Raw genomic sequence first — 12060 nt, forward strand, 5'->3', positions numbered from 1 at the left:
ATTTTTTAACAAATTTTGTAAATTGTTATTGAAAATTAGAATGCTTTTAATGCCTGAAACAAATCGAAACTCACATTTATTTCTATATAATCCTCTGATAACATCCAATGCCCATTTTATAGCGGAATTTATGAATATATGTCTTTATATATGAAGTGGATTCTATGCAATTTACAACCTTCTAATAAACTCACTTTATTTAATTAAAAAGAACCGTTCGATTGAATAAAGTGATGGCAATATCTACTTCTCGGGATAAGTATTAAAATTCGTAATCGACATCTCTAGTTGAATGTCAAATTGTATTTACGTCAACTTAAAAAAATTGACACAATGACATGACACTGACACTATTATATGACTTATGTTTAGAGGACGTGTCGATTAATGTGTAAAATAAAATTTAAATAGATCTTTAAAAATTATTTACATATTGTCTTTAATGAGGCATTCTATAGCAGTGCAGTCGTGTAATTTAATTCTATTAACATACAATCTTTAATATTATAACGAAACAGTTTTCATTCGATACACCTTGACCGTAAACAAAGACATTTTTTGGATAAATAACAATGAATGTGTTGGTTGTAAGGTGTAAATGTGTATGAGGGTTGGAGTTTTGAACTTGTCAAGGATTTTAATGCGAGGGAAGTGTTTCAAGATGACCGGGGTGAGCAGGGACGCGCCGATCGGTATCCAATGTTTACAAAAACTTAGCGGTTGGCTTTGTCCGCGGATGCAAATCAACAGGTTAAGATGGTGAGAAAATAACTTATTTACAATTTAAATAAATGTAAAATGATTTATAAATTTACAGTTAACAATAAAGTTAACAATATAAAATATTTAGTTACAAATTTATGCATTAGCCTTGTTCCTAATCATAGCAGTGTACTATATGACATTGAAGTAATATGGATATGCGTTTAGAGATTGCACTGACGTGCTCAAAATGTTTATAGACTTATGTTTTATTTGATGAAGCCCAAAAAGAATTTTTACAAGTATTACTATGCGTATTATATATAAGTATATATTTTTAAATATTTAAATTTTACATCTATTTTAATTCTAATATAATAAATTCTTCTTATGAATTATTATTGATATTATAAATGCGTATGGTTGGATAAACAGATGGATGGATGTTTGATATAAGGTGTCTCCAGAACAGCTAAACAGATCTTTGTGAAATAGTCTAGAAATTAATTAAAATTTATTGTGGCAAATTGTAAATCTGAAAGTGAAAGTTTCTTATTAAATTGTACCACATAACTGTAAACTTTGTGGAATAGTAGGCATTAAATGTTTAAAAAGAAATTATTTAAAGTTGTGTGACATAAATGTTTTGATTAACCACCGCATAATGCTGTTAGCTGACTCATAACATGTGCCATGTTTTGTTAACACAGCTATATTATATTACAATGTTACAAAATACTTATCTTATGTTCTCATTTTTATTACCTAGAGTTAATTATTATTTAATTTAGCTTACAACTGTGTATATAATATTATATTTTGTGGCTGTATATGTTAAAAATGCATTTCCAGCAAAATTTCAAAATGGCTACGAAATAAATTTCCTTTACTGTAAAAGACTATGTATTATTTATATGTTGTCTATTAGCAAGCTCAATATAAATATCCATTGGAGAATGAAACAAGTATTGCTTTGACCCAAATATTTTAATTAAAAATAGAATGTGTTTTTTTTTTTTTTGAAGAAAATTGTCAGAGCTGAGTGACGAGGGAATTGTTACAAATATATAAATTACTCTGTGTAAAATGTTTCCATTTATTTTAACGATTCTGTATTTATTCTTTTCAATTTTATTAGGGCCACTGATTAGGTAAGGATTTTCGGAGTTTTTTGGCTCTAAAAAATTTTTATTAGAGTCTTTAGATTTCCGTTTTGGTCTTTATAAATGATGAATATTTGAACCATAACAGAGTAGCAGCGGTCGCTTCGACATTTCGGCGAATTCAGGTGCTTTCTCTTTTACCACTTAAAAAAAAATCCTAGAACAAATTACATTTTTTTATTTCTTTGAAGTATGACACACACATTTTGAAGAAAAATGCGATAAAAAACTGTTCAATTGATAAACACAACATTGGAAATTAATTTAATATAATTAAAATTACTGATAAGCCGCGTGTTGTCGGCAAGTCTTTGTGAATTCCGGTACGGTAAATAATCAGCGTATAACGTGCTATATTTTTAAATATATGTATATATAACGGTACTTTGTTTACGTACGCTGGAGAAAATAACTTTGATTTTAAAATACAACGAGCTTTAAAAAAGGTTACATAAAAGTACGCATTAACACTTAATCGTGATATACAGGGCCGGTTTTAACTCTTTCGGCGCCCTCAGCAATATTTTTTGGTTGTCGGAGGAAAATCATCCAAACATAGGGTATCTTAAGGGGATCCTCAGGCGCCCATTTATATCCGATTCTGGCATTCCCGGCACCCTAGCGTTCGCGCTACCTCGACCTACTCTAACGCCGATATTGGTGGAAGACATGAATATTATAAAAAAAATCTTATCAAATGTCTGCAGTAAATATCTTTCTCACTCTTTTTCTTTAACAAAATATGCTTCCGTGACGTGTCCTTGAAATGAATAGAATATTGTTTCTGGACCAATCATGCAAAACATGCATGATAGTGTATGGACCCATTTCATTTAAATAAACTAGACGCTGGCATATTTTACTTTTATCACGATCGACCTGAAACTAGGTTTGTTTATTCAAACTTATGCTCTAAATAGTAATGATATACCATATAGGCTAATGATTAGGTAATTTTAAATTAGAAATTTTTATTATTATCTTTTCCGCTACTTCCTATTATTTACTGTAAAACAAACAATTCTGTAGGACGGTTGTGGGCTGTCATCGCAGAATCAAGCGTTCTCGTTCACTCAAACAGCGACGTTACGCGATTTTAACGCGATGTCGTGAAACCCTGACGAGACGTTATCGGTTTTAACCTTATACTGCTTCTCCAGGTACCAAGGGGCAGTTCTATTGTTGACATACTTCACTTACATGACATACCACTTGACGCGCAAGCCGATATCCGTGGTAAAGAGTGTGCTGCATCAGAACTGCAGCGGGTTAGTGCCCCCACCAGGCACTGATACGTCAGACGACCAGTGGTGTAACTGGCCGCCGTTCAGTAAGTAAAAGAACTTGATATTTTATCCCTTTCTTCCTAGCAATTGTAGAAAGAGATGAAAGACAACCTAGAAGGTCTTACTTTGATTATTGATTCGTGATGAATCGCTTCATTTGTTCAATATCAGTTACCCGTTGAAGTTAGGACATCGTAGACCTGGCCTAGACCTACATATTTATTTATAGGAATATTTGACTACAAATCTGTACAGGTCACCAGTTGCATATCAGCACCGAATATTTGTGATCCCTACAGCAGTGGTGAATAGATCGTCGCCACCTTCCATTAGGAGATGACTCTACAAGATCTTTGATTGATGCAGAACGAACCATTATTTAAATGTTTTGGCTTCTATGAATCTTTTTCAAAGCAGTTAAGCGGCTACGTTGCCTTTTTGTACGGTAGCGGATATAAAAAGCACGAGGCCTCCAGTACTTCGTTGATTAAATTAAACGTAAAGTAGGAATTGAGTGAAAACATCCTCATTGTTTTTATACAACTTTTTTAACTAAAACTATCTCGTTGGTTTGTTCAAACACTAAATCTATACTAATGGCTCTCTTAGTGTAAACTCTGAGAATGTCAGTAAGATTTTTATTATATTTACAGACACAAGTGACGCGAACACTCTGCTCGGTGCATTAGATTCTGCTTTCCTGTTTTCCTATGCGGGAGCAATGTTTATTTCGGGTTGGTATACCTTTATTTATAACTTTGTTAATTTTGGAATTATTTTCTCCTGTTCTTTAGATCGATTGGTAATTAAAAATAAACATTTTATTTCGATGTTATAAAAGATTGGAAATATTATGAATATTTATGATTGTTTCATCTGATTTTTTGAACTATTAGATGATAACAATATAATAAAATAGTTATTCCGTCTTATCCAGGAGTATTATCCAAAAAATATTGAAGAATTAAGATTGATAAAAACACTATCTAGTTCACAATTATCCGTTGGTTTCTGAGACCAAAATATCTGTATAACACATGTCGTCTTCCCTCTCATTTATTTGATAAAACTTTGGAATTTTGGTCTCGGAAACCTATGTTTTTGAGTTTCAATATAATCGCAGGCATGGTGGCGGAGCGCGTGGACTTAAGATATTTCCTGTCACTGGGTATGCTGGTCTCCGCCATCTTCTGCTACCTCTTCGGCCTCGGGAAGACCCTCAGCATACACTCCATTTCATTCTATTTGTTAGTGCAGGTAATATATTGTAGATATAAAGATAAGACTGAAACTTTTAAAACATTTTTAAGTCTGATTCTAGAGTTCTGACTTATATAACGTGTTTTAATCGCTAAAAACTCGTACACTTTGTCCCTCATATTATGTTTTGATCCGTTTTAGACTTTCTTTACTAAGATTTTTCATAAAATGTATATTATACGAGTAATTTGTGAGGTAAACAGAATCGCTTATTAAAAAAATAATATAATTTTATTAGAGGGATTTTTAACCAGCATGCGATTGTTTGTACCACGTGCTTTTAGGCAGGAGCTGGTATAGCACAAACGACAGGGTGGCCGGGGACTGTCGCCACTGTTGGTAAATGGTTCGGAAATAGTAAGAAAGGCTTAATTTTCGGCATTTGGAACTCTCACACGTCATTGGGTAATATATTAGGTAAGTGTCCCACAAGGTTCGCTATTGGGGCCACTTTTGTTTTACGTTATTATGCTTGACCAAGAGCGTCGGTGGCTTAGGAGTCTAGCATTTGACTTGCAATCTGCAGGTCCTGGGTTCGAATCCCGCCATGTACCAATGTATTTTTCGATTTACATATGTACATTTATCCGACGGCGAAGGAAAGCATCGTGATGCTGCACATATCTGAGAACAAAATCCAAAGATATGTGTGAAGTCGCTGCACTTGGCCGGCGTGGTTGACTATGGCCTAATCACCCTTAACTCAGGGTAGGCTCTGAGCCCCTCAGTGGGAACGTATAGTGAGCTGATGATGTTGATGCTTTACCATTAAACAATTATTGAAAATAGATTTTTACTTAAAGTTCACATTAATTCCTTATTGTAATTTAATTAAAATTTTTATCCATTAATTTTAATTTAGCTATGACCTATTTAGCAAAATTTAAATTTGCAGGTACAGTAATGGCGGCTGAATTCGTAGAAGCAGATTGGGCGTTGTCATTTATCTACCCAGCGTTGGGCATGGGGTTTGTGGGCACTCTGGTCTGGTTATTCCTGCCATCGGAACCCAGACACGTGGGTTTGGTGATATCACCACGGCCTGAGGTAATTTGAGGGAAAAAGTTAAAAATGATGGGGCAAATGTATGTTATTTATTCCGATTTTTTTACAGTCCAGACAATCACGAAGGTCTGAAGATGAAGAGGAGCCATCTCAAGTTATAGTCGGAGACCAGGTAAGAATAGAATAAGAATAGACAATAGAGGTTTTGGATTTTTTTTGTTTAAATAACAATATAAACTAACTGTTGTTATTTAATTTACAATAGTCCATTTTTTATTGAATTTCTATAGAAAATAATAATGGAAATGAAAATAAATCGAGTCTATTTGTCTATTGAAGAATAAATATATAAAGGTTGTTGGAAAATTGACAAATTTATTGTTTTCTAAGTGTAGGTTGTTTATAATTAAATTAATTAAACTAATATTGGTATGGAGTACCGCAATAACACTAATACTAAACCACAATACCGCACGGTAACCGCAAAATAAACGCACCGAAACCGCACAATAACCGCACGTCACCTCCGCAGGCGGCGAGCTTGCGTCCCAACCGCCATTCAGCAAACGCACCACCGGTAAGCCTACAATTTGCTAAATTAATATTATTCATTTTATAATTAATCATAAAAACTTACACAAAATATGACAATGTAAGTTTATGGCAACATTGAGTCGAGATGGCAACGAAATTAACCAATCAGAAAGCGCCTATTTTTTAGGTTAGTGCATGTTTCTATCCGCTTTGTTTTAGCAACTAATTTAGTTCAAGAAACTAAATAACTAAAAGCATGAACATGATGATGAACATTACAAATGTCGTAAATAATATAATATTCCCATTTTTACGTGATTTGGAAAAGAAAAGTAGATATAAAAATTTAGACATTGTCAAAAATTATATTATTTCTAGTTAATTAACGCTTTAGTAAGATTAGATAGATAAATCTATGAATTAGTCTATGGTAGATCTACGACATAGTGCGACAAACTTATCTGGCCCGGTTGAAACTGATGTAGCAATTAGTTGTATTAGAAAAATATGAAACACTAACTTCGAGAAGATAGATACAGAATAAGGATCTTATTAACTTTTTGATATAACCTATGCCCACCGGTTCAGATATGTTTGTCTGTCTTAAGTCCAATATCCTAACAAAGTAATTGCAATTGACCGTAGCCTCAGAGTGATGAAGCAGATGAGAGCACTGCCCTACTGAGGAGGCCTTCACGGGAGAACGGTGAAAGCGCGGTGTCCCTCTCCCGCGCACTCGCCATCCCAGGAGTCCTCGAGTTCTCCCTCTCTCTCTTCTTCGCGAAACTCGTCAGTTACACCTTTCTTTATTGGCTGCCTCTCTACATAAATACTTCGAGTAAGAATATAAATATGTTATTAAACTTTGTTGTCTATACATATAAATAAAATTGGATTGTCTGTATGTATTATGGAAAAAAATGTCTTGTAGTGTCTGTCTGTCTGTTCATAAGTCCACGTTTGTTCTGGGTAATGTCTGGACCGATTTTGAAGAGATTTGAAAGGAAGGTAGCTGATGTGCGCACCCATATTATAGAAGTAGTCACTTTTTTAATTCTGCGCTGACGGATTCGTGTGCGACTTTGTAGTTCTGATTCGTGGTACAGAATCTATTAATGCTTTGTTTGTGATTAAAAGCACTAGTTTTTATATTTAAAAATAGAAATTTGTACCTACTCTTTTCCAAACTGGCTTCGAGGAAAGGCTAAGTTTGAAATCCTTGGTTCCCCTCTCGTAGCGTCGCTAACGCCGAAGCAATCGGGCGAGCTGTCGACGGCGTTTGATGTGGGCGGTGTGCTGGGCGCCGTGCTGGCTGGCTTGCTGGCGGACTGCGCCGGCTGCCCAGCTCTCGTCTGCGCCGCATTCTACACGTTCTGCGCACCCGTTGTCAGTACACTATATTCGATTTCTCGATGGATAGATTAATTTTAAACAAAACGTATCCAATTTCCAATAAATCTGTCACTGCCTATGCAAAAATATTCACGTTTCATTATTAACTTTTTACCTTGACGAAAAAACTGACGTTCGGCGTATTAAAAGTTAAGTAAGATGTTGCACGGGCGGTTTTTTACCGCGCGTTAAAAAATCTTTCAAAAACAACAACTAAGTTCTATATATTTATTGAGGTAGCGCTTTTAAAATGCGATGCTTTTCATCACGCATTGTTGCATTTTGAGCTCTAAGCTAATGGAACAAGAGAGAATTTAAAATTTTCTCTAACTCGGATTATTAACGCTGCGTCAAAAAAGCGCTCGTGTGAATAATTTATGAATTTATTCATCGATTTCAACAGTTTTATTTTTTCTTCAGGTGTTTGTACGTTTCATATATTGTATTCGAAAATATTTGTCAGTTGCTGGCGTACCAGCGCTGGGGCGCGGTGTCTTACGGGCTGAACGTGGCTCTGTTGGTGCTGGGCGGTGTGCTCGTCAACGGACCTTACGCGCTCATCACTACGGCAGTCAGCGCAGACCTCGGTCAGACTCTACCTTATTCGTAACCTACCTTTTTGTATCGAGGGGGGGGGATCTTCAAAAGATACCTTACCTTCCGGAAAGACAGGGTTGTGTGGGCCACACTGAAATCATATCGGTGGACATTCCCTAGTCCAGGAGACCCGGGATCTTCAAACGCACTGAGATTACCCAAACCTTGCCCTCCTATACTAATCTTTTTTTTTTAAATATTAATTTATAAATATTTCTTGTACCATACCAACTAAGCTCTTAGCTTGTGCTAGGTTAGTTTACGACAATAGTCGAATGGCGGGATTCGAACCCACGACCTCGTGCTCGGAAATCTGGTCCCTTAAACATTGGGCTATTGGCGCTTAAACTTACATATCGTAAGTTCTTGTAATTCTATGAATTTCAGTTCTTTTGTGAAATAAAGAGAAATATTTTAGAATTTACGAATTTCAGCTTGAAAATTTTAATAAGATAAAAATATTAGGCAATTTGTTAGGATATGTTTTTACAATAACAGTGTATTTCAGGTACTCACAGCAGCCTGGCTGGTGATGCTAAAGCGCTGGCCACAGTCACCGCCATCATTGATGGAACAGGAAGCATAGGTCAGATATAACATTAAATGCCGCGGACGAGAGCGAAAGCGTGCCCGTAACCCCGTCCCGATGCGTTGGAGGAACAGAGGGGTTTAGTGGGTATGCCTTCGCTATGGAGGAGAATCCCACATAACTACCGCGTCCCCCCCGGGGCGCGGAGTATGCATAAAGCATTCCCCTCTGAAAAAAAAAGATATAACATTAAATACCGTTTATCTTGAATTCGCAGAAATGGCGAAGTGACCGCTGCCACACAATTACAGATGATTTGTCTACTTTTAACTGTCGGTGGAGGGGACGCAAAGTAAGGGGGATATTTCCCCTTCCTATGCGTCTGCGCCTCTGGCAAATTCACTTTATATTCTCATCCTTTCTTCATAAGACAGAGGGTGGGAAAAGTAAAGAAACTAAAATTAGGCTCCGATACGTACACTTATCAGACTGTACGCGGAATTGATTTCATTTGAGGCGTGTCTTTTGTACTGTCGTGGTGGAGGTTCCTGCTGGCGGTCTACCACAGATAAGACACTCAGAGTTAAACAGTGGTCACTAAGGAGTCCGCTCAGTTAGTGTTTGTGTCCAGGTGCGGCTATAGGGCCGATGTTGGCAGGCGTGGTATCCTCAAGCGGGTCCTGGTCACATGTCTTCTATATGCTCATCTCCTGCGACCTGCTCGCTCTCTGTCTGCTGCTCAGGTATAACTCATTTCAAATATCTTGCCATCTGACCCATATCGATTCAGTTGTAAAATTGACATGCATATATTTTTTTTTAATTTAAATATTACCATATTTTTGTTAATTTACTAATATTTCTTGTACCATTCCAACTAACCTCTATGCTTTTGCTAGGATATGGTTTACGACAATGGTCGAATTGCGGGATTCGAACCCCCGACCAAATGATCGGAAATCCATACTTATAACCATTAGGCTATTGATGCTTAAAAAAAATAAGATTGTCTAAAAGTCAATTAATTTAAGTCATAAATCAGGTGTGCCAGTAGTGTGCCAAATGTACAAAATATGCATTGTTACAATACTTGTATTCCAGGATAGTGAAATCGGAAGTGGTAAAACTACGTCAGGAGAGAAGAATGGCCTCCCCCAGAATAATAAGGATAGAATAAATTTATCCAGTATTATTTTAGCAAATTGTACACCAGTATTGGATATATCAAGTTTTCAAATTAAACGCCCTTTGGTGCTAACACTTATCTCCTTTATTTTCTTTCCAATAAATGTGTTCCTATATATTTTTTTTAAATAAAATAATTATTAATATAATATTTAATTTACTCAATTTAAATAAATAAAACAATTAACAGACAAATAGATTCAAAGATTATAGAGTGGGTATTACGAGCACTTTCTTTAATATATTTTTAGAATTGCATTCAGTATCGCTGTCTTACCGTGAGTTTCTGAGACATAAATCCCAGTTTAAAATATATTATCGTTGTTTTTGTCAAAGATATTGACAGAGATGATATTTTTTACGGAGATTTTGGTTTCAGAAACTCACTGTAAGTTTCAAAATAGACAACCGAAGCTCTACAATAGTATTTTGAGCGTACGCTTTGGCTTTTAATATCCCAACTATTGTTAGGTACAGATGTTAACTGTCTATTACCAGTTAATTGAATTCTTATTAGTAAAGTTATTTTTTTTAATTTTATATCATTTTTTGGTTACTGGCAACACTGCACATAAAACTTTTTATATTAAATGTCATATGTTTGTATTTCACCATTAAATTAGATAATTTTAATAGTTTTTTTTTAGAAGCCATTCCATGTTTTGCATTTGTTAAAAATATATCCGATTTTTAGTGTAACTTTTTTTATTGCACAGATGAGTTTAATCAGGGTTTAAAGATCTGCATTCAAATTTATCATCTTTATATACTTTTAGTGTATATATAATTATGTTTTTGTAATTTTTATTTATTATTTTTAAAACTGCCAACAATTTAGAAATACTTATATTAAAACAAATATAATTAATATATATTTTGTCGTATCTATATATTTTATGTCTTTGCGCGCAACCAACGCAAACTAACCTCAAAATAATTTACATAATTATAAAGAAATTTATAATAAGATTTCTATCATTTATAACTATTTAATATTTACTTTTAAAATGATAACGGCAATGATTAAATAAAAATCTTAAAAAAAAACAATTCAAAAACTCGATTTATTTTTAAAACGTAAATCCGAGTGATTAGTTACGTCAGTGTAAACTCAAGCTATATTGATACATAGATAAATGGAAGTGACAACGTACTGAATTCGGTCTAACCGCATGTACTTAGTAATAATCAATTATATTATGTTTGTACAAAATGACTTGTATAGATTGAAATAAAATTAATATTAAATTTTTATGTCTTTTTTTATTCAAAACCATACAAGAATCTTTTTAATATGAGTTTGATTGCAGTCACTTGTATACTAGCTGTCGCCCGTGAGTCCGTCAGGGCGAAATTAAAAAAAAATACTTACTAATTAACCTATGTATTCTTCCAGACTATGTTCTACATCTATGCCAAATTTAATCGAGATCCATGCAGCCGTTATGGAGAGACCCAATAAACATCCATCTAAATTCGAGTAATTGGCCTTTTAGTATTTTGTAAAAGGATAAATTTAAAATTATATGAAAACGGCTAAACACTGACGTATATTCGTCCGGTGGCGGCACCGACTAGTTTCGAGCCCATCGGGGGCCCTTCATCAGGATGAGTGGTACTGGTATTATTTCGCGGACAAGGCCCTCAGCTCACTGCACGCCTGCGCAATTAGAGCGTGAGTGTTTAGCCGTTTTAATATAATGTCTCAAGAAAGATTGAATAATTTCAGGATAAATTTAATTAAAACAACACTATTTTAGAACATAAAACTTTATTAGCTTACATTAACAATGGTAAGGCATCAGAAAGGCTGGACGCTATTTGTACTATATATTATTTATACAACAAAATGCTCTTTTTAACATACCCAAAAATTACATTAAAACATATTATAAATGAGTAAACAATTCAACCAAAAATTACCAATTTTTTTTGTTATGGCAACACTGATATATTGGGTATTATAAGATTCAAACTTTATGGTTGCTCGTATTTAATCCCTTCACAAATGCACATCAAATGTCAACCATGGCGGTCGTTACATCAACTTATCGCTGGTTTTTAACACCTATATCTCTGTATAAACATATCATCATCCTTGTCATTATCTTTGACAAAACAGAGATAACAATATGTTACAGGAATTTTTGTCTCAAAACACAAGACTTTTTTTGGTTAATTTGTGATAATTGTGTAATAAAGTGAAGTTTACTTATAAGAGTAGCTAATATTAAATACGTGAGAAAAAGTGTTTTTCCAAAAATAGATTGTAATTTATGAGTTTTGCTATGGTTGTTTATGGTATTGGAATCCGAGCTCATGTCGGAAGCCTAAAATTGGCACGCAAAGTCCCGTGTAAATATCAAGCTTCCATAAAGTTTTGTTAAATATTTTTGCATTACATTGA

General features: G+C 34.6%; 1 protein-coding gene across 2 annotated transcripts; it reads left to right on the top strand.

Annotated features, from left to right (window-relative positions):
• The first annotated feature begins 361 nt into the window (after window positions 1–361).
• MFS16 (major facilitator superfamily transporter 16) lies at window positions 362–9959 on the top strand. 2 transcript variants are annotated; one of them, XM_013321801.1, is made up of 14 exons: window positions 362–759; window positions 3026–3195; window positions 3805–3885; window positions 4275–4408; window positions 4696–4828; window positions 5307–5458; window positions 5526–5588; window positions 5949–5993; window positions 6596–6788; window positions 7188–7336; window positions 7806–7929; window positions 8448–8525; window positions 9100–9211; window positions 9570–9959. In XM_013321801.1, exons 1-14 carry the CDS (start codon window positions 599–601, stop codon window positions 9643–9645), a joined length of 1671 nt encoding a protein of 556 aa, XP_013177255.1. In that variant the 5' UTR covers window positions 362–598; the 3' UTR covers window positions 9646–9959. The 2 variants fall into 2 exon arrangements, with proteins under 2 accessions (XP_013177255.1, XP_013177256.1); XM_013321802.1 differs by lacking the exon at window positions 5949–5993.
• The last annotated feature ends 2101 nt before the right edge of the window (window positions 9960–12060 follow it).

The sequence above is a fragment of the Papilio xuthus genome, unplaced genomic scaffold (genome assembly GCF_000836235.2).
Source record: "Papilio xuthus unplaced genomic scaffold, Pxut_1.1 DF825946.1, whole genome shotgun sequence".
NCBI lineage: Eukaryota > Metazoa > Arthropoda > Insecta > Lepidoptera > Papilionidae > Papilio > Papilio xuthus.